This window comes from Neopsephotus bourkii, unplaced genomic scaffold, assembly GCF_033783945.1.
Source record: "Neopsephotus bourkii isolate Nb327-2 ecotype Australia unplaced genomic scaffold, CSIRO-AGI_Nbou_v1 NB_1376, whole genome shotgun sequence".
NCBI lineage: Eukaryota > Metazoa > Chordata > Aves > Psittaciformes > Psittacidae > Neopsephotus > Neopsephotus bourkii.
The window spans coordinates 2,283,987-2,308,986 of record NW_026901855.1 but is presented as its reverse complement, the minus strand read 5'-3'; the positions used below and the strand labels follow the sequence as shown (position 1 = coordinate 2,308,986).

Sequence of the window (25,000 nt, the reverse complement as noted above, 5' to 3'; positions counted from 1 at the left end):
AAGAGGCAGAATGGCACACTGCCTCTAGGTGGTGTAATTTCTTTAGATGCTCAGTAAAAACTTAGGAACAATTTTACTGTGGCAGTTACTGCCCTGCATTTTAAAGTGTAGTAAAGGCAACACTGTGGGGTTGGTAAACTTGATTGTAGCTGCTACTGTGATAATTTTATGGGAGTATTTGTGTAGTATTGTAGATGAAATTGACGAGATAACTCTACTTTTCAAATTGGAAAAATGAAGCTTGACCTTTTTCAATTACTATTCTGGTTTTCTACAACTGGTCCAGATTCCTTAGTCCCATTTCTGTGAGATTTTGCCATCTCAATTACTATTATTATTATTATCCAGGTACTCCCCTCACAGTGGAGATAAATCCTTAGCGTGTCTGAGGTTTCTCGTATGTTCCTGCAAACCCTTTCATTCTAAAACTGACATGCTGTCTTTGCTGCTTGGAAGGACATCTTTGTACAGAAATAGTTATGATGCACAGCAAATGAATTTTGATGGGTAAATTACTTTCAAAACAGGATCATATCATGCTGAACAGCTCTTTAACCTTCTTCACACTGTAAGGAACTCTGCCTGTTGTTTCATGCTCTGAGCAATAAAGTGTCTTCCCCAGGTAGTGGGATAAGAGCTAACTGGGCTTTGTTGTACCTGTTCTTAGGGGTTTCTTCTTCAGCTCCTGCCATCTCCTGCAAATGTCAGAACCCGTGTTCTGAGGTGAACATTCTCCATTGTTCAACTCTGCTTTCCCATCTGTGGTTGTGCTGCTGGCCTTTGAAAACAAAATATTGAAATGATGATGATCTCTGAAGAAAATCAGTCGCTCACTGAAGACTAATGTTGCTAGTACTTCTTTACAACAGAGAAGTTATGGCAGCTCCAGATATGTTATTTCTGAAGTTTCCATCTAGAGGGAAAAGTCACAAACCATGAGTGTCATGGTAAGGGGCACTGCTATCTTTTATTAATGGTGTGAAATGTGTATCCACTGCAGGTGCCTTCATCTTCCCAGCAGACCTCTGAGCTTGGGATACAGCCGTGGTGTTTATTGGGGTGTTTCAGTAATGCATACAGTGTGTGGTACAGTTAAGCAACAAGAAAAAGTAATATCTGTGTGCTAAGAAACAGTAATGACTTCTTTTTTTTTTTATTTTTAATGGAAATCAGTTACTTCAGGCAGTTTTCCATAGATATCATAGAATCACAGATTTGAGTTGGAAAGGACCTTAAAGATCATCCAGTTCCAACAGCCCTGCCATGGGCACAGACACCTTCCACTACACCACGTTGCTCAAATCCCTGTCCAACCTGACCTTTTTGATTACCGAAATATAAATTGAAAGCGTTTAAGGAAAATAACCTTGAACTCCTGACTTGTAGGGAAGTAAAACAACGTCTCTGCTTAGACCTGAGGCACTGGTGCAGGCTTTTCGCCGCGGCGGGAAGGGGCAGGAAGAAAAGGTAGAGGAGGCTCCGGCAGCCTGCGCTTCGTTCTCGGTTCCAACGATGCCCTGTGCTGCTGCGGACACCAGTACCGGACACCCCTGGCTCCAGCGCATTTTGGAGCTGTTCGCGGCAGGCGGGGCCCGGCGGCCTCGGGAGGCGGGATCGCGGAGGTCGTCGCGGCGGCAGGAAGCGGTTCCGGGTCGCGGTTGGGAGCCAGCATGGAGCCCGTTGGGCCTCTCTGAGGGAGAGCTGGGCCGTAGCGGGGCCGCGCCGCCGCCATGTCGCTGGGCGAGTACGAGCGGCACTGCGACTCCATCAGCTCTGACTTCGGCAGCGAGTCCTCGGGCAGAGGCGGCTCCCGCGGCGGCGGCGGCTTGCCCGGCGAGCAGGAGGAGCTGCATTACATCCCCATCCGCACCCTGGGCCGCGGCGCCTTCGGCGAGGCCACCCTTTACCGCCGCACTGAGGTAGGCTGTCCCGGCGGCGGGAGGGCCGGGCCGGGTTGGGCCCCCGCCGGGCAGCGGGAGGGAGGCCCTGTCCTCCTCCTCCTCCTCCTTCCCTTGCTCCCCCGAGGAAGGGGCCTCGGGGGCTGCTCCGAGGACCGCTATCAGGGCGAGCGGGGCGGTTTCCGGAGGATGGGTGCTTGGAGGCGCCGGCGTCTGAAGAGCCGCAGAGGGGCTCCCCCCGCGAGTGACAGCCCCGCAACAGTGCTGGTGCGGAGCGGTGACTTCGGCCCTCGGTGTCGAGGGGCACAGGGTTTGGGTTTTGGCATATTTGCGTGCCACCAGTCTCTTGGTCACCTTAAAGTTTCATAGGGACATGCGAAGACTCTTCTGACGCTAATAGGTTCCTCAATTTTCTATGTTTCATTCCAGTCACAGAGGACATGGGGGCATCTCATACAGGTAATTCTCTTGTGTGATCATCATTTCGGCATAGTCAGGGGAAACTGGCTGAAAAACCAGTCCTCCCATTGCTCCCAAGTCCTTTAATCTCATTCAGTTTGATTGTAGTTGTGGTTTTTAGTGGCTGTCAGAGAAGAGCATTTGACTTGATTCCCAAGGAAAGTTCTTCAGGCTTTTTCCTGGGGGAAGGCCACCCTGAGGTGACACAGCTCAAAACAGTTGTAGGTAAACACTGTTCCCTGGGCAGACCACTCATAGCGTGTCTGACAGTGTGGATGGGCCCAACAAGGTCAAACTAAATTTGTTCTAGTTTCTTTTTTCCTTTTCTTAAGGTAACGTGGGTATTTTGGGGTACTTGTAATGGCTTACGGCCAGGTACAATATTCTGCAGAATTGGGATTGGAAATACACTGTTTTCCTTTTATTGAACTGGAGTATGTCTAGTCTTTATTGAAACAAAGCAAACTCTGGGTCTTTCCTTGGAAACCTTGTCATATGGCTTCTTTGGTGAATTTCCTCCCCAAAGGAGTGCTTGTCAGTTAGAAAGATGGCTTCAGGCCTTTGCTATTCCTAGCAACAAAAAGAAACCTTAAAACTTACTGTTGTGAAGAATCTCTGTGTGAAATCTGTAAGAGGTAAAATCTTCTTGCCTTTCCTGAAATTTGAATGCCCTGCTGTAAAGGCACACGCTGTTCTTAGTGGTGTGGTTTGAATTAGAAGATGTTTTTGTGTTTCAGGATGACTCACTTGTAGTGTGGAAGGAGGTGGACCTGACGCGGCTGTCAGAAAAGGAGCGTCGCGATGCCTTGAATGAAATCGTGATCCTCGCACTGTTGCAGCATGAGAACATCATCGCGTACTACAATCACTTCATGGATAACACCACGCTGCTGATTGAGCTGGAATACTGTAATGGTGAGACCCCCTAATCCCACCTACAAACAGGTGGCTGCCACATTGCTGAGCCATCCTCCTGCAGAACCTGCAGGGAGTATTCCTGGGGTGTCCTCTAGGGAGCAGGGGAGAATTCTGCTGCATAGCTCCTGAAGATGGGATTGAGAAACCTTCTGACTGATTGGTGTTTCAGGTGCCAAAGAAAGATGCCCAGTAGTTAGTGCAGGCAGTTCAGGCATTAGGTGGAAGAAGTGGATTATTGGTAATATACATTTCTACTGCATCTTGCTTGTCCTCCTTTTAGGAGGACAGTGGGAAAAGACTGTGAGGATATTGGGGCCTGCCAATACAGAGTACTGGGTTGAGTGGGGCTGTTTCTCAGTAGCATCACTTAAATAGACCCCTCCATTTGGCAATTGTAAGTCAAAGCTTAAAAAAGCTGTAGTCAGGACTTCTTCCTGAGTTGTGGTATCAGCTTCTACATTTACCTTAAAAATATATATATAAATCTGGTCCTTCTGGTGGTGGAGAAAACTTAAAAATTCCATCCAAGAGTAATTCACATGGTATTGTTTGGAGTTTGCAGTGGAAACAGTGCTAGCTGAGATGGAGAGGTAGAAGGATTTGATGTGAAGGTGTGAGTAGCAGCTGCTCTTACACAACTGGAAGAGGAGGTCATATGCAGCTGGTACCGCTGGAACAGAATACCTACCTAGAAATGATGTATAGTTCTTGTTTGGATGAGTGGGACTGGGTATCCTGTGTGTGCTTGGGGTTTACGTTAAGCATTGGCTCATCAGCAGAAACTTTTTTTGGTGGAAGTGGCTATCATCATGTTGTAATCATTTTGAACAGATTGCTTTCACTGGGAGAGGTTGGGGAGGACAGTGGAGTCGTGCAAAGCATTCTAGAGGGGTGTCAAACACCCTGTTTGCAGGTTAACCAAAGCTGTTTCTGCTTCTCTGCTTTTTGGTGTTATTCAAGGTGGAGTCCAGTGCAAGAATAAGGGAATGTTCGCTCTTCGATGCACCATTTATTTTAGGAGTGCTCTGTGTGAGTTATTTAGCTGCTTCGAAAAAGACTGCATGCTTAGGGCCATTATAAGTTCCTTTGAGGTTGTAGAGAGAAGCTGCATAGTACTGATGTGTGTGCGTGTTTGCTAATGTCTCTAAACAGTTTGTTTTACTCTGGGACAACAATCAAGATGTGTATATAGCCTGCATTGCCTGAATATGCCTAAGTGGTGCAGAACTAGAAACATGAGAAAGAGACAGTCACATTTAGACTTATGGGTATTGGTTCTGCTGATGTGTTAATAGTTGTTTATGTGACTTTTCTTAAGGTGTACAAGTCCAAGATAATTTATAAGTCATTTTTAAAGAAAGCTGGACTAGTCACTATCAGACACCCTCAGAATCCAGAGTTCTTACTGTTAATTGGCATGTCTCTCCTGGAGATTTAGAAAAGACTTTCAAATTTAAGTAGATTTTGTCCCCATTTTACAGGGGAGAAAGTCAAGTTACTGATTTATTTGCCTATAGTTCTGAATATATAAATATCATGGTACCATAAGACTTGGATTTATCATGGGATATCATCAGTAAATACATCTGAAATCTATTTGGGAAGAAATACCCTACAAATATGTTTGCTGAAGAAAGAACCATGTGAAAGAAGGTAAGATGTGATTAGATTAAAGAAATAATTGGTTCCTTTTAGTATGTGTGCGTAGACATATTGGTTGAGCTAATTTGCCTCCTTGTGTAAGATTTTGGTAATGTAGTACCTGTTGTTCTGCTCTGGTTCAGAAGAGCTGTGAAAAAGATGGCAAAAAATAATAGATGATGAACAGAATTCACTGAAAGCCTGCATAGCCTGAATTGCTAGGAACAGGGTTCAGAAGAAGAGGCAGAAGTGAATACTTTGGTTAAATTGTCACTGTGATTTGTAGATAATTTGCAAATGTGAACGTAAGGCAGAAAAGAGAAATGCTGAGAGGTTATAGCAAGGCTGAATGAGAAGAAATTAAGCAAAAGGAATCTTAACCAGAATATAAGAAAAATCTCACTAATATGGAAATAAATCCCCTGAGGAGGAAAAGGAGCCATTGTGACCGTTGCTTGGACATCTACAGCTTGACAGGCCTATGGAAATACAGCAGAAAGCTGTCTTGCACCATACCCGTGGGAATACGAAAGGGCCTGGTGGTCTGTTAGTATTAGAATATAATATACAGTAATTGGGAAATGGAATAGCAACAGGATGTGATCAGAGATTTGGGGTTTACTGGTAGGATACTAATCTGACAAGGAATCTTGCTGCCTGCAGCTCTCAGCATCATTTCTTTTAGCTCCTTGATATTCAGTCTGCCATCTTGAAATTGTGAGGTGCCCCGAAGAGTCTGCTGTTTCCAGGCTTCTGTCAGTGATACCGCTGTTGCCAAGGCCTCCCGAATTCTGCACTGATGTGTTTGACAAGGCAGATGAAGGAGAAAGGCTGGTCAGAGCTGGGCAGTAAGTGGGGAAAGGCTTGCGCTTTTAGGGACTATCTGAACTTACAATTATTTTCTTTCTCCTTTTTAATGTATTACATATTTATATATAATGCTGAGCAGGACAGTCTCTCATAACTTGGTGTACAGGTTGTCAATGTATTACAAGAAGCACTTACAGGTAAAAAGTAGGGATTGCTAGCCTATTTTACAGATTCACTTTTCACGTAGTAGTGAATGGTGGTGTTATGAAAGAATCATCTCTGCTTAAGCTTAGATACGCCAGTGAAGTTCTTAAGAAAAATCTTAATTTTGTGAGTGCCTGACCAGTTTAAGTGAGCAGTGCTGAGGAAGAGCTGTTGTGATTCATCAGATCCCTTAGGAGATTTGAGTATTCCCAGTAGTACCTGAGTAGAGTAATTGGTACCATTAAAGAAGATGAACCTCTCTGTCTTCTCATTCACTTCTAATTACAGGAGGGAACCTCTATGATAAGATTCTGCGGCAGAAAGACAAGTTATTTGAAGAAGAGGTAACTGGACTTGTTTGAGGGAGCAGTGGGGCTGACCTAATGTTCTGGGGATTTGCCTGGTTATGCAAGTATACAATATCTTTTCCATGGTGCTGGTAGGAAGGAACTTCTGTGTACGTCTGGGGGCTGACTTCCTTCCTCTCCTGTTGAACATTGCAAGCATTTATGGACTAACAAAAGGTTTTTTATTTTCCTTTTTGTCTGTTCATAAGCAGTATAAGCTTGGAAGGGAGGAATAATGAAAGAGAGTGCTCAACTGACTTTGGTCGGCTTCTCATCTTGGCTAACATTTAACTGTAAAACTTCTTCCTGTGTTTGTTCCTAGTTGGTACTCAACTTTTCTTTATCCTTAACCATTTTGTAGGTTCTTTTCTGAGAAATTACCTTGAATCTGCCCCACTATAGGCATTTATTTTTCCTTGTTCCTTTTTCTCTCTACTTTTTTAAACTTATTTTCTGCTATCTGCTTCCAACTCAAACTGAGGTGGTTAATGATTATTCTTGTTTATCTTACATAATGACTTTTAAGGCCTTCCATCTCATGGGGAATATTAAATGGTTACAGTTCATATGCCAGAGAGCCCAACTGTAGATCTTTCCCAGATGGTTGTTGGCTGTCATTCATAAGTCTTTTCACTCACTGAATCCTGTGACACTTGTCAGGACAGACTCTATGAATGGCACTAAGACAGTCTACCTTTGGAATGTCTTTTCAGAGATTTCCAAACCAGGAAATTCTGTATTTTCATACTCCTGTGGGAGCATCTAAATGGTCCGGTCAGGCCTTTCTGCTGTGACTCTGTGACAGGGATGTATGGGGTTTGGTATTTTGTTGGGATTTTGCAAACCTCAAATAATGTTTTTTTTTCCTACCTTTGCAGATGGTTGTTTGGTATCTCTTTCAAATTGCGTCAGCTGTAAGCTGCATTCATCGAGCAGGAATTCTTCACAGGTAAGCGTGGCATGCAGTAACGCTAAGGTAATCAGTGCTTTCATTGGAGTAAGTGCAGAAATCCTTTAAGTAGCCTTTGCTTCTCTGTTTAAAGCAAGCACTGAGCATCTCTCCAAAGCATAACTGGACTGCCTAGATGTTAAGTATCCCTGCTGTAAAGAATTTATTGGGCTGGAAACAGTCTTGTGATAAACGTGCAAGAGATTTCATATATGAAGATGAAATTGCTGTCTTTGGTGCTGCCGCTTTGTGAACAAAGAGTTAATACATGCAGGAAGGAAATAAATTGGCCCTTTATTGCCATAGCACATAAATGATGTTTGCTAAAGTGGGTAGAAAGAACAGTTATCCCAGGCCAAAGGTACTTCCTATCCTCTCTGCAATAAGTAGCTTCAAACGAACATGGATGTCCGTCTGTAATTCCTAGAGGCTAACACCGATGAAGACTTTGCACTGGTGCATTGCTGTTGTATAATCACTGAGAAGATTTGTCCTGCATTTGGCTGAATCTCATTTCTTTGGCCTGTTATTTAAGGAAGTAATACATCTTGTTAGCTTGTAGTGGTAATTTTGGCATTGACTGCGATTTCAATGAGTAGATAATTACCTTTTTCTATTGCCCTTTTCTGTTTGGGAGGGGTAAATTTTATGTCTCGTGTGCTTCAAGGAGGCCATGATGTTCTGTGGAGTACCACATGTGTGGGCAGCTCTTCCCAGCATGGTTGGATTGTGTGCTGCACAACATCCTTCTCTAACTAATGAGCATAGCCATTTGAGGATGTTTTTTGTGGGATAACATCCTGGTTGCTGCCCTGCTGAATCTTTGCTAGTTGGAAGCCTTGCTAATGGAGGGTTGGTACCGTACACTTGCCAAAGTAGTGCCTACATTTTTGGCCTAAAGCAGATGTTGTGTCTGTCCTGCTTTGCAGTGATTTCCTGCTTACCACATCTGTTGCCCGTCTTCACAGCACAGTTCACAGTCCAGGAACTTGTGTGGCCCCAAATCCTTCCATAATAACAAATTGAACAGTTATTTAAATGTTTGCAGTGATTTCCTTCTGCTGCAGACATTGTCAGAGTGACCCAGGACTTTGCGATGCCCCAAGTGGATGAATGCAAAGTGCTGCTTTACTTGATGTCCTGATCTACACTGGGAAGTTGTTGGTACGTTAGGAAAAGGGGGTGTTACGAGATGTTGACCATGGGAAGCGTATCATACTGTGGGGGCTTCCTCTCCATATTTACAGCCTCTTGTATTGATCTCTGAAACTACATATAAATTATTCTGTCTGGGAGAAAGTGTTTTCAAGGAGTTTCAGAATTCAGCGTTTTTGATCAGTGTTTTGATTTTCGGGGTGTAGTACGTCATGTTGTAAAGAGCTGTTTTTGAGGCATGAGGTAGAGGGATGTTATGTTCTAGAGTGTCGTCTGTTTCACACTCTCTGTGTTTTTATTTGCATACTTACATATTCATGCGTACATTTATGTTTTTGGTGAGCTCAGTGACTCCTGGCTTGGGTCTGTTTATAAAACAGGAAAAATAGGACTGCATAATGACGTTCATACAAGATGAGACTGAGAGGGGGGAAAGAGCTATCTTTAATCTGTGGCCTTTATATAGGTGTGTGGAGCATGAGCTGTTTAGACTGTGTTGAGTTTGTTCAGGGATTTGATAAAATATGGATAACTACAGTTACTGCGCCAGTACTTGGGATCAAATTGCCTTTGGAGAGCTCTGTGTGTGTAAGAGAAAATAGAGTAGCAAGTACCTCGTTTTGGGGGGAGGTATAATAATGTGTGGAAAACTGAAATCTGGAGATATATTGGTGTGTCTGCATTTCTCTTTCTTCTTTCAGAGATATAAAGACATTAAATATCTTTCTAACTAAGGCAAACCTGATTAAATTGGGAGACTATGGGTTGGCGAAGAAGCTGAACTCTGAGTATTCTATGGCTGAGACTGTGAGTATCTGCTGCCTTTGTGTGCAAACTTGAGGTGTGTTTTTCCTTCATCTCTGCATACCTTGCAGAAGATCAGAGATGCTGTACATTCTTGCTGCTTGTTTTCTGTAGTTTTCCTTTCACTCTCCTCTCGGTTTCCCTCAGTTACCTCACTAACACTGGCATAATTGCTGGTGTGTTGCAGCCTGAAGTTATCCTTGTTCTCAGGTTGCCTTTTGGAGGTTTTTGTCTGTGCAAATCAGTAGTAGACTAAAGATAAGTGCCACTTGTGGGCATGGAATTGTGCCAATATAGCCATGCTAGAGAGCACTGCTTTTCTTTCACTGGTACCTAGGCTTGGTACTTCCAAAGGTGAAACTACTTTATATGACGGCAGTGTTGTCCAGAGGTGCAGGGACAGCAGTACAGTCATATCAGCATGGCACTCTTCCTCTGGGTGAGTTAAGCCCAACTTAGCAAATTAAATTAATCTGGTCATGCCCCTGTGCTAACAGGAGTATTTTACCTCAGCTGAATCTTGGGTAGTTCGGATGTGCTTGCCTGTCATTGCACTGTGCCATAGATAGGTCTCCTCTCTCTCTTAATCCTTGGATTCTGAGCTGAATTACAAAAAAGCAAGCAAGGCAGTTGTGCTTCTTAGAGTAACCACAGATGCAGTCTATTGGTAATGCGCTTGGAGGGGGGAAAAGGTTTCTTAGGAGAGGTTAATTCTACCAGAAGGCAGTCAAGCGTGGCTTTATTCCAGACCCTTCCAGAAAGTGTTTTTGCAGCCAGAGTTAATAACACAGGATGAGCTGTGTTGCAGGCACCTGAAAGGCTCGGCTTGGGTTTCCCAGCTCCATAAATTTCTGTGATGAGCTCTAGGCTTGGAAAAGGAGACATTGTCTCAAGCTCCTATCTGCTAGGGGCCTTTATTATAGTTTGGGATGCAAGCCAGCTTGCACTTCCTCTTACCAGACCCTATTATTACATTTCAGGCGAGCTATTGGTGTTCTGTTAGGATGTGTAGTTAAATACTTGCCAACCTCCTTCCAGAACATGCATGCTACTGTATAATTGCACAGTCAGTGGGAACTCGGGGCTACTGCATAAAGCCCTGGCAGCAAAACCACTTACATTTTGTCAAATTTTTCATGGCCACCTGGCTTCGGGAGAACATGCGGTCTGTGCTGTGAATTTCCAGGTTTGGTTTTGCCTGGTTTGTGTGTGCATCTGCACATGCAAGCTTTTTTTTTCCCCTTTTTCACTTCAGAAAAATTTTGAACTACTGGTCTTAAATCATCGTTCATTCTGTATGTGCTGCGTGTGCTCTGGGCTAGTTGCTCGGTTTGCTATCTAATGACTAGTGGCAGCCTGGGAGTCTTCTTTTGTGAAATGAGTGCAGGACATGTTGTTGTCCGTATTTGTAACAGTCAGATTATGGTTTTGTAAAATGTTTATGTCTTGCTCACTAACTTTGATTTTTCAATTTATCATTCTTTCTTCCATTTACCAAAAAAGATACAGAAAATATGTGTCTGTCTTACAGAAAGCTTATGTAATGCTTTGTTTAAATCAAGGCTTAGGTGCGGTGTCCTAGTTCTCCATATTATACTGTGCTTCTAAATGTTCCTGTGGCTAGGACTCCTGTAGCTCTGTGCTGTCACGCTCTGTAACAGGAAATGGAAGAGAGGTAGCAGATTCTGAATGTACCCATTAGGTATCTAGTGTACTAGAAGAGCCTAATGAAGGGCAAGCTTCCCTCTGAGCTTTGCTGAGAGACTTGAAAAGAGGGCAATTATAAATATTTCCCCTTCTTCTAAATTCTTTCTCATTTTACTTTGCTGTCTAATTCCTTGCTAGGGAGTGAGCTCTGTTCATCTTGCACATTTATTCTTGCACCTGTCGTGTTTGTTCTGTCTCGAGCAATGTCCCTGTTTCAGTTGTACCTGGGAAGGTTTCAGTAATTAAGTGCTGGATTTTAGGATTTTTTGTATGGTGGGGGTTGTTTGTTTTAAACCAGTGGTTTTGGAAAACCCTCTTCTGAAGTCAAAGCCTTTCAGGTGTGACTCAAGCCACCTTTTAACTTACTGAAGCAGAAGTAACCTCTTTTTCATCAGAGACAGAGTAGCCTTTGTTCTGGCAGTACCTTGTGATCAGTAAGTGTGTCTTCATATCCATGGTTGGAAGCTTTGCTAGATCCTGTTTTCTTCAACCTCTTATGAGGGTTTCCACATGCCTGGTCAGTATGTAAGCCCCTGGTTACCTCTTAAATGTAGTATATTTAAGAGAGGGGCAAGTCCTTGTTGTGTTCTTAACACTGTTACTTCATTGAGAAGTACGTAGCACATCAGGAGCTGAGCAGAGATCCAGGATCTTCTTAAGAAACAGAGGCACAGGCTTGTGGATGAGAAGGGAAGAAGTGTGCTTCTATTTCCCATCCCTCAGCGTGTTGGTGGGGTGTGTCGTATGTGCAGTGTCAGGGCTGCATCTAGCTCTGATGCTCATGGGCCTGTGTGAACATGATGGATGCAGAACTCCTGAATTGAAGGCTGCTGGATCATTTGTAATTTTTGAATGTTTTTGTTTTCTTTTCCTAGCTGGTGGGAACTCCATATTACATGTCTCCAGAACTCTGCCAGGGTGTGAAATACAACTTCAAATCAGATATTTGGGCTGTGGGCTGTGTCATCTTTGAGCTGCTTACTCTGAAGAGGACCTTTGATGCTACTGTAAGTCTGCAGCCCATGGTGGACTGTGTAACCTTATTGTTTATCAGCCTGAGATTCACACTTGGCCCATGGCTTTCATAGCTCAAGTTTTTCTTTCACTGTTGCTTAAATCTGTTGATTAAGAAGACAGTGGCCTGGGAGTGCCAGAGAAAATGCCTGCATGATTTCTTTTACCCTGCACTGCAGGTGCCTCTCTAACTTCTGCCAAACCCATCATAGTCTGCAGACACAAGCTGTGCTAATCTGTATCATGGTTGTGAGTGAACCGTCCTTTTCTTTACAAGGAGGAAGTTTGTGATTGTGGTTGGTTGGTTGGTTTGTCTTCCCGGCATTACTAGCTGTGAATTTTCTGTGCAGGGTTCTGTAGCAAAAACTTGCAGCCTTCTGATGCTATAGGATTTAATCCTGTTACCCTTTCTCAAAGTTTGGGTGCATGAGAAGTGTGGTCAAGCTGGCATGGGGAGGGTGAAAGGAAGCATTGCTGGCTGGCGTATATGGTTTGCCAGCTTGTGCCATGAGATGGGAAGAGCTGCTAGCTACCACGGTGCACAATGTGGTAGCCGTTAAAGAGACAATGTGAAAATGCCATCCTTTCCTGACTTCCTCTCATCATGGCTACCAAGTCCTCAGTAACTTTGCTGCTTGTGTGGCAATATGCTGCATAGGAGATTCAATGCAGAGAGAAACCTGTCATCACGCTGCTGTTAGTGAGTCTGGTGAAAAGCTGGATTTTGCCACTGAGTCCCAGCTATGAGAGGTACCATTCCTGCAGGAATTATTATTAGGTTTCTGGAGAACTGCTAGGCAGGGAAGAAGGATGTGTCCAGATCAGAGGAGGAGGAGGAAAATAGTGGCCTGTAGCATCTCTTCCCATTGGACACCTTATCCAACTCAATGGTTTCTGCCTAGAATCCCCTGAACCTTTGTGTGAAGATTGTTCAGGGAAATCGTGCCATGGAGGTTGATTCCACTGTCTACTCCTGGGAACTGATCCAGATGGTGAATTCCTGCCTTGATCAGGTTGGTGAAATGTTTTTAATTTTAATAAGTAAATTAATTTTAATTTTAATAATTAAAATAATTTTAATTTTTAAATATTTTTAATATTTTCAGACACCCCTTCCCAGTTGCCTGAGCCATGGTGTTCAGGGTGAAGGGGAGCAACATGCCTATTCCAGCATGAGGGCTGTTGATGCAGGGTAATTTCTGTGAGGCCTGAGGCATCACTAAGGTTTCCTCTGGGCCTCTGAGAGCCTTGTCTCCAGATGCCATTCAGTCATGCAGACTTTGGAGGAGTTCTGGATTTACTCTGATGACAATTACTTAGTGGGCTGGCAGAAGCAATTATTTTGTGGTGCAGTGCTGAGGAGGTGGAAGCATCATGTCAGTACAATCTCTTAAGGTTCTGTCGTTCTGACTTTGTCTGTCTGAAGGGAATTAATTTCTTGAAAGCAAACACAGTATTGATACCTTCAGAGCCTGGAGGCCCCTCCTGCACATCCCTGGCATTAATTCCTATTCATCCCAAATACTTGAATGAATTCCTTTCTCTTTTGAAAGGAGTTAGGGAAGGAGGCCCATGCAGGCCTGAGTAATGTCTTCTGGCTCAAGATTTTGTTGCAGATGATGAGCATTTCCCAAGGAATGACGTGTTGTTTGCTTCTTTTAGGATCCAGAGAAGAGACCCACTGCAGATGAATTGCTTGACCAACCCCTTCTCAGCAAACGCAGGAGGTAATTAGATGATCTCACGCGAAACTTGGAACCTGGTGTCAGGGAGAGCAGGAGTGTTTGTGCAGACTAGCGGTGTTCATCCTTCTGTAGCTATGTCCTGAAGTTAATTTGGCCTGATGTGAGGCAGTTATTGAAGTACACTGCATCCTCTTTAGGGGAGAAGTGCCTTCTTGCTGTCCTGTCTTCTGGTCCAATGTTCTGTTGGTGCATGGGTATGGTAAGAAAGGTCTCTGCATCCTTTCCCTTAGAAGCTGTTGTATTGAGAACCTTGAGGCATCCCTTTCTGAGGCTCCTTTGAGGAATGCTGGTTCCTGCTCTTTAAATCTCTTTGAATGAAGGGTCACAGAAATCCTCCTATAATCACAGGACAAGGCCTTTCAAAATACACGTCATGCAATATAGAAAGTTTTCCCCCTTTGTTGTCTCCCTTTTCTGGAGAGAGTTGCATTGAAAATGGTCCATTTTAGCTTGGTTTGACCATCAGCCTGCACACAGTGTCTGTTTATGAAAGGTGGACTGTTTGCATCCCACATTGGTTGCTTTGGGAACCAGCAGACTTAGTCCTTTATGCCAAGATTCTTTTACTTGGTGGTCAGCAAAGTTTGAGTTTTGTCTTGCTATATGCAGTGGTGAAAGCCCAAAGCCTGGTAATGTTTAGCCATTTAAGGTCATTCTTGTGCAATCTGGGTATTGGTTGGCCCCATTCTGGAATATGTGTAGTTTGTTGTCCTCAGCTCTCCTGGAAGCTTGGTAGCTTTATGGGACATTACTTCTGCCCTATTTACTGTCTATTGCTGTGAGCTGGCAAACAGCTGCCATGTTTCCTGCAAGAGGGAGCAGCTTCCCATCGGAAAGGAAAGCAGGCTGTTTGTGCTGCTTGTCAGAAAATTGCTTTGGGCAATGTTACTGTTTCCTAAAATGCTTTTTATCCTTTGGCAGGGAGATGGAAGAGAAAGTCACACTGCTTAATGGGCCAAATAAGCGACCAAGGTAATTATTTGGGCATGTGTTTGAAAGGAAATCTGGAGTGAAAGGTCCTCAGAGAGGAACTTTGCTGAGAGTGCTAGTCTGTGACAACCTTAATGGGATAGTGTAGGTTCCTAATTCCTAAATGCTAGGAATTTGACATTGTTGTTACATGGTAATTGTCCCTTGTTTTATTCTGCCTTTTATATCCTGCTTATTTGCGTGGCTGGAGACTTACTTCAGCAGGTCCAATGCAGCTCTTGACCTGTCCTACTGAGGTTGTAGTCTTTACAGACTACATACCTGACAGTGTGATGTGGATCCCTCCTTTCATGCAGGTTACCTTCAACAGGAGGGATATGACTGTCTGAATGTTGAATATCAAATGTATGTAAATATCTTTCATAAAACTGGATATATGCAGAGGTTGCTCTGTGAAGCAGGTAGCTCCCGTGACATGTATAGCTCTTTTTCTGTTGAGCTGTCAGATAGAATTTGCTATTTTTTCCTCATAAACTTGGAAGTACTATCTGAGCACTTCATGTGAATTGTTCCATTTCATGGGTTGCTTCAAATAGTTTGCTTTGGTCACAACTTCCATATTGCAGTCTGCTTGTGAATTGATTCTTAACTGGATTGAAAAGTTATGTTTTTGCCCTTGGATAGAAGCCTGTCATTTAAATATAGAGGACAGAGGGAGATTAGAAGCTTTTAGATGCTTCTGCATTTTGAGCAAGATTTCATGACTGTTGGTAAAGCTTTCATGTCTCACAAACGAGAACAGCTCCATGGCTATTCAGTGGAAGCCCATCATTTTTAAATAACATCAAACTGGATTGTAGGCTTTTAAAAATGCTTCCTGGAGGCTACTTTCTCTGCTGCTCTGGGGCAGGTTAGATCCTGAGTTCTCTGTATAGCAGTTGAGGCCTCATGACCACTCAACAAAAAAGAACAGTTGGTGAAAATAAAACCCATATGAGTGATGACAGTGAATGCAAACTCATTATTGCATATGTGTTCTGGGGGGTCTTGTGCAGGTCAAGTACCGTGAATGAGGCTCCCATTGCAGTCGTGACTTCACGCACTAGTGAGGTGTATGTTTGGGGGGGTGGGAAGTCCACCCCCCAGAAGCTGGATGCTATCAAAAGTGGCTGCAGCGCACGCCAGGTGTGTGCTGGTAACACTCACTTTGCCGTGGTGACAGTGGAGAAGGAACTCTACACCTGGGTGGTAAGTGAGAGAAATTGGCGGAAGGGGTAAGGGTGGGAAAGGAGAGTCCAGATCCACTGCTGAGCATTGATGAATTCACTAGACTCATATGAGCCAAAAGCTTGGAAAAGGAGAAATCTGACTGCAGTGACAGTGAGGCCATCTGCTTTAGGACCCGAGTCTCAAGGTAGTTGTGTTTTGGAGAGAAGTTTTCCATCATGACTTTTCCATGACCATCCAGTTTTTGAGGATTGTAGATGGTGGAGTGGTAGGCTTAGACACTGAGTCAAACATCTCTTCCTCTTCTTCCTGACTATTAGAGATGCACTGGAGGCTTTGTGTATTTTAGAGGAAGGTTTTCAGAGATCAGAATGGATGGGGTGAGTGACCTTGTTGTAATACATGTCATCTGAGAGGCAACTTGTGGATGAAACCAGAGATGTCTTACATGAAACAATTCTGGTTGTTTTTTTTTTTATGATGAGTGGAAGTTCTGTGATAGTTTAAAGCGAATAAAAAAATGTTGGCATATAATGCATTCAAAACAGTTGAATCCAGTCTTCTCAGGCTTAGATGGTGTGTTACATGGAGGGGTTCTGCATCTCCAGGCTTCCACAGGCTGTTGTACTGATGATACAGAATATGTTAAAACAGATTAGAAAATACTGGTAGGCGGCTGAGAGAAGAAAGAGATCCAAACAGGAGAGCAATCTGAAGTCATTTGGTAGGTGTTACTGCAAGAATAGCCAGTGAAAACTTCCAGCTGGCTATTAATATTTTAGTTTTAGCTTTAACACTACTCAGAGTTGTTTTGGTTTTCCTGTGGAATTGGTAGGTCTGGCCACTTCTGTGGCATTTGTTTCACATTACGGATTTCTTTGCTGTCGTTAGGATTTATAAAAGTTGGTCACAAAACTGAGGGATGAATTTCAGCCCTTCTGGCAGGGAATGGGTTCTGTAGCTTGGCAGATGAGAAAGGAGCAGGGATTCCTCACCATCTGGTGGCCAGAGATAGGATCACTCCCTGCTAGTGAGTAACAGGCTTGAAAGCCAGCGCTGCCATTTAGAATGTTGCCTGCTGTTACCCACATAGATAGCAGTCTATTCCCTGGAGTAGCTAACACACTTTCTCTTTGCTGTTTTCTGTTGCTTGTTTGAGGTGCTCTAACTTGGGACTACCTCTGGGGTCATGGATACATAACCTTACCAGATGCTTCTGTCTTGCAGAATATGCAGGGGGGCACCAAGTTGCACGGGCAGCTGGGACATGGAGACAGAGCCTCCTACCGACAGCCAAAGCATGTTGAGAAGCTCCAGGGAAAAGCTATTCGGCAGGTGTCCTGTGGAGATGATTTCACAGTGTGCATCACAGGTGAGAGCTGAAGGGCACCGCTGCTTTGCTGCATGGTGGAGGTGTTTGCTGTCACAATAACATTAGCAGAGTGCACAAAGGAGAAAGTCCCATATGGTTCTCAGCCCTTAGTTTTGAGACTAGTAGGTGCAGGAGTGGAGCTAGATCAGTGTTATTATACAGAGGAAGATATTGACTCCCAAGAAGACTGAGTGTTTTGCTAAGGATGTGCTGCTTTTTGGTGATGAATATGGGTGTTGAGCACAGCTCCCTGTGGCTGTGCAGGGTCCCTGCTCTTACCAGTGCATGTGTTGCCTCCACACATGCCTGTATTAAAGAGAGAGGAGCCTGAAGTGAAGGATGTAAATGTGTTTGAAACTCTTTCCAGACTGTGGGGGGAAATAACCTCTCAGTGATAAAAGATGATGTGTATCTGAGGTCTGCTGTTAATTCAGAAAGCTCGAGACCTGGTAGCTGTCTCTGGTTCTAACTCCGCTCATACACTGAAAGATGTGTTAACTGTGATGTTGTCTGTTATGGAAGAATTTGAATCTTGCTTATCCCGTAAAAACAATTCTCAACAAGGTAGTTTCCATATTATTTTGACAGTGCTGGAAAAGCAGAGGTTTGACAGAGATAAGCTCAGATGCTCAGTTTGCTGGAGGAGCGACTTAGGGAGCCACAGGATAAATTTGTGGGTTTCTGTTGAAAAAAGTGGCAGGTTCAACCCAAGAATTTTCGACACTGGTGGCCTGAAATAGGTGCAGGTTGTAGTGTAATGTCATCCATCTTAATGTGAACAAGAAAGGATTCCATAGTCTCCTGATGACATCTTCTGCACTGAAGAGGAGGATACTTAGAGAAAAGAGGTTGATCTGGCTGTGTCAGAAGAGGTTAATGTGCAGCCTAATACAGTCTCTGTGTGTGACCAAGCTTCCCTTGTGTCCTTCAGATGAGGGCCAGGTGTATGCCTTTGGCTCGGACTATTATGGCTGTGTCGGTGTTGACAAGGCTTATGGCTCTGAAGTGCTTGAGCCTTTGCAGCTGGATTTCTTTCTTACCAACCCCGTGGAGCAGGTCTCTTGTGGAGATAACCACGTGGCAGTGCTGACCAGGAACAGAGAAGTCTACACGTGGGGCTGTGGCGAGTACGGTAGGAACCTAAAGGCACTGGGGCATGCCTGCTTCAGAAAGCGGGTTGGTGCAGGTGTGTAATGCAGGGCCTAGGTGGGGGCTGTCTGCTATACTCTGCGGATATATAGCAAAGAACTTTGCTTCTTTTGGGCTTTCTCCCCTTGTAAGGATGGGGACCTGAGCCCTTGGAACTTTATTTTGGGAAGTTCTAGGGTGCCCCTTGGCTTCTTTGTGGGTAGGGCACTTGTAGTGTGAGTGGGGTTGGGTCATCTTGGGACTTGGCAGGCAGTGATGCATGTAGAGAAGCGGGTTTCTAGTTCTGTAGGGAGATTCCTCTGGGGCTGTGGAGAGGCAATACCATTTCTTAGGGATGGGCACATTGCGAGGCCTTTCCTCATTGCAGTGTTTTCACTGATGCAGGGCGCTTGGGCTTGGATTCAGAAGAAGATCATTACACCCCTCAGAAGGTAGGTCTGTGACTAATTCTCAACATCTGCATGGGCATAAATTCAGAGTAATTGCTGACTGTAAATGTAAACTGCCTGACACTCAGGTGTGTTCTTCTGGCACACCTGAGAAATTAGAGTTTGTGAGGGTTTTAACTTTGCTTCCTCATTTCATTTTGCTGCATTTCTTCCTAGACATCATAGCAGAGGGGTATACTGCTCCCAAACGAGCCAGCATCATGACTTGGAGCTTTATTGCTCTGGTCTCCACACTGGAACTGGAAATGCCAAACTTAATGTGGTTGAAATCACAGCAGGAAATACCAAATGACGTACCTTGGGTTTGTAGATGGAAGTTGCAGTAGTGCAAACAACTGGGAGTCTTTGAATTTGACATAATGAGTTAAAGATGAGTTGAAAGTAAAACCTTCTTGAAATGCAGTTGTAGGGGTAATGGAGGTAATTTAATCCAGTGTGGGTTAGAAACCACCAAGGATTTGCCAAATACCTATGATCACACAGTATTACCCATATAGCACAGACCCAGCCCTGCTTGGTGGACTGGGGCTGGTGCTTGTAGAGCCCAGCTGGCCAGGATGCCTGTGCACCACATTGCTGGTTCCTGTGCTGGCTCACTGGTGGCTGCTCACAAGGTCTAGAATGCCTGGAATTTCTGCATTGTGACCAGTTTCAGAATGCTGTAGACTTTCTGATATTCTTGTGCCTTCATTCAGAATAACTTCACTGGCTATTGTCAGTGCCCGGACTAGCTAAACCACTGCTCTAACCCTGTGTTTCCATGTTCCAGCTTCTGTGTAGTAGGTATTAGGGTTTTGATTTTCTTGGGATATGTTTCTTCCACATAGGTGGATGTGCCAAAGACCTTAAACATTGTGTCCGTTCACTGTGGCTGTGATGGAACTTTCCTGCTCACCCAGACAGGCAAAGTACTGGCATGTGGACTCAATGAGTTCAACAAACTGGGCCTGAATCAGTGCACATCAGGGATAATCAACCATGATGTAAGTTCATTTGGGTGCCTGGCTCCAGCTCCCAGCTGTATATGAGGGGATGGAGGTTGTGTGACAGAGACGAAGCGTTCATTAGGTTTTGTGCCAATTTGGTAGTTCCAGTTCAAAACAGTCGATACTGGGATTGTGGGAAGGGGAATTTGTTTCTGTTTCCTGTCTGCCCTATGTCGTATCTGGTAGTGAAACAGACAGAGAGATGCTCCAGGGTGATTTAGCCACTGACACGGATTCTGGCAGTTCCTTACCATACCTGTGTTGGGATGTCTAGGTTAATGTGATCTGCCAAGACATGCTTGAGTAGGTTTTAGCTGATGAATGTGTGTATTTTCACTCTCTGTTTACCCACATGTCTTTTCTCAGACATACTGTGAGGTGCCATACGCCACATCCCTTACTCTGGCCAAGCAGCTGTCCTTCTACAAGATTCGTACCATTTCTCCAGGGAAGACACACACAGCTTCCATTGATGGTGAGCCCTGTATATTAAGAAGTGAATGCTGGTTGCTGGATTACTTTGCATCAGCTTAGATCTTTCAGCCTGGCCCTTGACACTGAGGGTTGTGCTTTTGGTAGCAAGGCTTATGCCTGCTCCAGGAACCCAGGATTCCTGTTTCTCAGTAGCGTGGTCTCCTGGCCAGTTGGAGGAACAACATCAGCTTCTGGGTCAGACTTCTCATTTCTTTAAAGGGGCAAAAAAGAAGAAAAAAGATGGGGGCAAGAACCGTGCTGTGGGCTAGTGGAGGAATCATTTATGACTGAATTAGGTGTTGCTCAAGTGACACCAGTGAGAGGGCTGTGAGGAGTCCCAGCTCCCAGCGTCAGAAAAGGGGAGCAATGGGAGAGGAACTGGGAAGGTGTTCCCAGGCTGAAGCCATTCCTCTTGGTTGGCACTGTCTGCTCCCAGCCTGGCAGGCTTTTCCCTAGAGTCCTTCCTGGTCATGGGCTGTTGCTGCTGGTTCTGTGCATGCATGGCTGCTTCCAGAGTTTGCTATGGGCCCTTGCTGTGACTGTCTCCTGATTCCTCCTCTCAGAGCGAGGCCGCCTGCTGACCTTCGGCTCCAACAAGTGCGGACAGCTTGGTGTTGGGGACTATAAGAAGCACCTGGGAATTAACCTGCTGGGAGGCCCCCTGGGGGGTAAGCAGGTGATCAGGGTTTCATGTGGAGATGAATTCACCATAGCTGCTACTGACGGTGAGTGGGTCTTTGCAAAGTTGTGCTGGTTTCCTGTGAACTAGATGTGCAGGGTGGTTAACTGACTCCCACTGAGCATTTCCTTCACTACCCCTGCAGCACTGCACTGAAATAAAGAAATCCTCCTAAACTGGCGCTGTCTGGCCCTGTTAGTAGTCCCAGTGCAGTGTCAAGCATTTGCTCTCCCTGGGGCTGCAGAGTGCTGGCTTGGTGGCTGCCTTTTAGGTTATTTAGTTCTCATTTTATTCTCTCATGGGCAAAATGGAGCTGGTGGGTTAGATACTTTGGGATAGCAGTTACAGCAGAGAGGCTGTGATCCTTGTAGCAACTCCAGGCCAAGAGAGAGTGTGGGAATTGAGGCTCCTGAATCTCTCTTTCCTCAGACAACCATATCTTTGCCTGGGGTAATGGTGGGAATGGACGTCTGGCAATGACATCAACCGAGAGAGCCCATGGCTCAGATATTTGTACCTCATGGCCTCGGCCAATATTTGGATCATTGCATCACGTACCAGACCTGTCATGCCGTGGCTGGCACACCATCATCATTGTGGGTAAGTGTAAGTTTAGAATGAAATTTTGGGATCTTGGTTATGACACTGTATTGCTTGTCAGGAGCTTAAGTATAAATCCTGCCTGGGAACAGGCCAAGTTGCTGTGGGAGAACGTGGCAAGCTCTCTAAGCTCTAGGTCTGCAACACTGGCTTTGTTGTGTGCCTTTGTAGGAGTTGTCTTGCTTTCCATGTGGCACTGTTAACTGAAAGTGTGCTTCTCTCCTGGCAGAAAAGGTGTTAAACTCGAAAACAATCCGATCCAACAGCAGCGGCCTGTCCATTGGAACTGGTGAGTAACATGCCCTGGGGAGCTGTGGCTTAAGTCCATTGGGTGTTTATTTGGATGGGGTGTGGTTTGGTGCTACAGCATGGTTTCTCTGCATTTGAAAGGCTTCACAGAAGAGCTCAACGCAGGAAATCTGGTTGGCACTGTGCATGGGAAGGGATGGCCTGAAGCTGGGAGAGAGACAGCTGAAACAGAGGAGAAGAACATGGATACAGAGAGGCCTTTGTAGTTGAGGAACTTCAATTTTACAAGGAAAAGCTGAGAGGAATTCACTGAAGGGAGCTGATAAGGAAAGGGCTATGGAGCAGCTGCTGGAGAGATGGAATCCAGTTTCTTGGACCTGTGGGAGGGCTGGGGCTGAGAAGCTGTCAAAGGCTGCTGCACACAAGCCCTTCGGGGAGGCCTGCAGGTAGTGTTAAGGGATAAGCTGTTGAGGGAGATGTGGCTAGCGTGTGCTCTCACTGTGGACACAGAGCCCAAATGTCTGCATTTTCTCTGCTCCAGCTGGTGTTTGGCAACAGGAATAGCAGAGTTGGGAAGAGTATAAAGTTTTCATTCTTGTTTGCTAGTGGCTCAGAGCTGCACAAGTGGAGGAGGAGAGGAAGAAGATAATGAACAGGAAGCGGGGACCCCCAATCCCAGTGGAGGCTTTCGGGGAACCATGGAAGCAGATCGTGAGTTGGGGGGCTGGATCAGCACCGCAGAAACTAAGGGAGGCAACAGTGCTGACAGCAGCTCCTGCCCTGGCTGGCTGCGGAAGGTAACGTAATTTCAGAAATGCCTTAAAATGGGGACCTAGGCTGGGGAAGAGCACGTGGCCACCGCCACCTTTAAGGGATGCTCTGACAAGTTAAGTGTGCTACGAGGGGAGCCCTTTAGTCCTCTCAGCCTTTTTGACCACAAGAGGGGGCTGGTGTGATGATCGAGGAGGTTAAGCCAGCTGCAGGAAGGCAGGCAGGCCTGACAGTGCTGCTTTTGTGTACCCAGGAGCTGGAGAACGCTGAATTCATCCCCATGCCTGACAGCCCCTTTCCCTTGAGCATGGTATCTTCAGAGCCAGAGAAGGAGACTCTCCCATACCAGAAACTTCAAGGACTCAAAGTGGCCGCTGAGGAACCCGCTGGATTAAACGAGCCCCAAACGGAGCCCTGGGTAATGTTACCCAAGTGAAGGTGTGGCTAAAAGCTCTTGGGGACTGTAAACAGCAATGTCTGAATTACGGGGAGAGCTGAGGAGAGAGTTTTGGATTGTCCTAATTTGTCTGGATGAGGAAGAGAGGGCTGTTGATATCAGTGATGATGCTGCAAAGAGAACAGTTCACAGGAATCTAGAACACAAAGCTGGGGCTTGGCCAGACTGAAAATAATGAGATCAGTTCTTTGGAAAAATGTGGCTAATGAGATTGGGAAGGAGAAAAAAAAAAAAGAGGAACGTAGGGCCCATACCCCTATCAGAAGAGAAATTTAGAAAGCAGGCATTGCTGTGAGACAGGAAGAAGTAATAATAGGAAAGCACTGAGAAACTACAACCTGTAATGCTGTCTTATTCCAGGAGATTTCTGTCCAAGAGAACAGATCCCCAGCTCAGCAAAAGGGTGGTAAACCAGATAGGTGTTGGTTGTAGTACAGAAGCAGCTTTCCCAGAAGAAGGAGGACGTTAGTGGCACTCACCACTGGCCTGACTTCCCTCTGTCTCCGCAGCCGACTTGCCTGAGTCCAACCTTGCCGTGCGGCGAAGGGAAGGCTGCGCCTCCTGCTGCGGGCTGCATGTGCAGTGCTCTGCAGGTGGAGGTGACGCACCTCCGAGCCCTGGTCTTACAGTGTCTGGATGAGCAGAAGCAGCTGCAGCAGGAAACCGTTCGTCTGAGTGCCCAGCTCCAGCGGTTCTGCAGTGGGACAGAGGGAATGCAGCAGGTGAGGACTCCTCTGCGCTCACGGTGCTTGTGCATAGGTTGTGGAGGCTGTGCAGAAGGAAGCAGCTCTTAAGAGATGTGTTTCTTAGAACAGAAAGGGGGGGCTTGAACACGATGGCCGTCTCTTGTTAGAGCTGCTGATGCAAGCTCTGGTAGTAGCTACAGGCATGAAGACCACAGTTTCGTGTGAGGACAGCCCAGCGCTTGAGGGACTTGGCATCCCTCTTTCTTTCTCCTCATGACAAGGGATGAGTAGTCAGATGTGGAGAGTCCCAAATGGCTGTGGAGAACAGGAGCTGTGCCACGTATGGCTCCTGGCTTCTTTGTGGCTAGTCCTAGAGCTGTTTGGATAACTGCTGTGTGTTTGGCAGGTGAAGGTTCATTCCAGAGGAACGCAGACAGCCAAAGAGGAGATGGAAGTGGATCCAAAACCTGACTTGGATTCAGATTCCTGGTGTCTCCTGGGAACGGACTCGTGCCGCTCCAGCCTCTAGTCTCCTGAGCCCACTGGGATTCATCAAACTTCACAGCACACTAACCGAACGCAGAGAGCGGCTTTCCTGGCTTCAGGTCACTTGCAGACAAGGAGCGAGGCCGGAGGCTCCAGAGCAGCACCCATGTACATTTGATATGAACTAGGAGTGAGTTTGAGAGGGGAAAGGCTCCTGAGCTCTAGGCCAGCTCAGTGATTGAAGCAGCAGCAGCTCCTCTTTGTACCTTATCTGTCAACTGCACACGAGGCAGAATGGCCCCATTATGGCAATGGCTCCAGTAGCGGCTTGTGGTCCTTTCATTGTTTCACTGCTTCCTGGGAGCTGCCTTTGGGACCCCAGTATTCATCACTGCACGCCTAGATGAGAGGAGGAGACACAGTTTGTACTTAAGATGGCTGAACCCTAAGACTCGCCACCTTCGCTTCAGAGGGGTGAAGGACTGGGATCCTCTCCCGACCACATGGTAAGGCCCAGCTGGTGAGACTGCTCCCCTCTGCTTAGGGGCAGAGGGAGCAGAGAACTCATTCTGGAAGCAGTGGAGACCTTCCTCTTAGGGAGATAATGGTAGCCACCATGTTCCTGGCCATGAGGCACAGCTTCTGGCCATGTGGCTGTTTCTTGTGGCCTATATAGAGACAGAGTTTAAAGGCTTTATTCCGGGTGCTTAGAGCTTTCCACCTTCCGGGTAATGCAGCGAGATGTGTGAACTGTGTGTTGTTTTCAATAGCAGTAGCAGGGACTGTCTGAGATGGGATCTCTATCTCTCAGTTTCAGACTGCCTGCTTCCCAAC

The 25,000-nt window shown here is 45.6% G+C and overlaps 2 protein-coding genes across 4 annotated transcripts in view; both read left to right on the top strand.

Annotated features, from left to right (window-relative positions):
• Positions 1 to 25,000, top strand: part of ACYP1 (acylphosphatase 1) — a 428,968-nt gene that overhangs the window by 396,960 nt on the left and 7,008 nt on the right. The window lies entirely within an intron of this gene.
• On the top strand, positions 1,613 to 24,358 carry NEK9 (NIMA related kinase 9). 2 transcript variants are annotated; one of them, XM_061367403.1, is made up of 23 exons: positions 1,613 to 1,919; positions 2,328 to 2,357; positions 3,095 to 3,272; positions 6,219 to 6,274; positions 7,156 to 7,226; positions 9,083 to 9,188; positions 11,768 to 11,899; positions 12,809 to 12,919; positions 13,569 to 13,633; positions 14,573 to 14,623; positions 15,637 to 15,829; positions 17,036 to 17,180; positions 18,112 to 18,312; positions 18,714 to 18,760; positions 19,606 to 19,761; positions 20,131 to 20,239; positions 20,802 to 20,963; positions 21,347 to 21,517; positions 21,747 to 21,806; positions 22,373 to 22,563; positions 22,791 to 22,955; positions 23,504 to 23,716; positions 24,087 to 24,358. In XM_061367403.1, the coding sequence occupies exons 1-23, from the start codon at positions 1,731 to 1,733 to the stop codon at positions 24,207 to 24,209; spliced, it is 2,925 nt and encodes a 974-aa protein (XP_061223387.1). In that variant the 5' UTR covers positions 1,613 to 1,730; the 3' UTR covers positions 24,210 to 24,358. The 2 variants fall into 2 exon arrangements, with proteins under 2 accessions (XP_061223387.1, XP_061223388.1); XM_061367404.1 differs by lacking the exon at positions 2,328 to 2,357 and having other exon boundaries at positions 1,614 to 1,919.

Bases quoted from the DNA above. Each gene is read 5' to 3' on its own strand.
- NEK9 (XM_061367403.1), top strand. From the start codon at position 1,731: ATGTCGCTGGGCGAGTACGAGCGGCACTGCGACTCCATCAGCTCTGAC. The intron at 14,624-15,636 runs GTAATTATTTGG...GGTCTTGTGCAG, and splicing joins GGGCCAAATAAGCGACCAAG to GTCAAGTACCGTGAATGAGG. The intron at 23,717-24,086 runs GTGAGGACTCCT...TGTGTTTGGCAG, and splicing joins GGACAGAGGGAATGCAGCAG to GTGAAGGTTCATTCCAGAGG.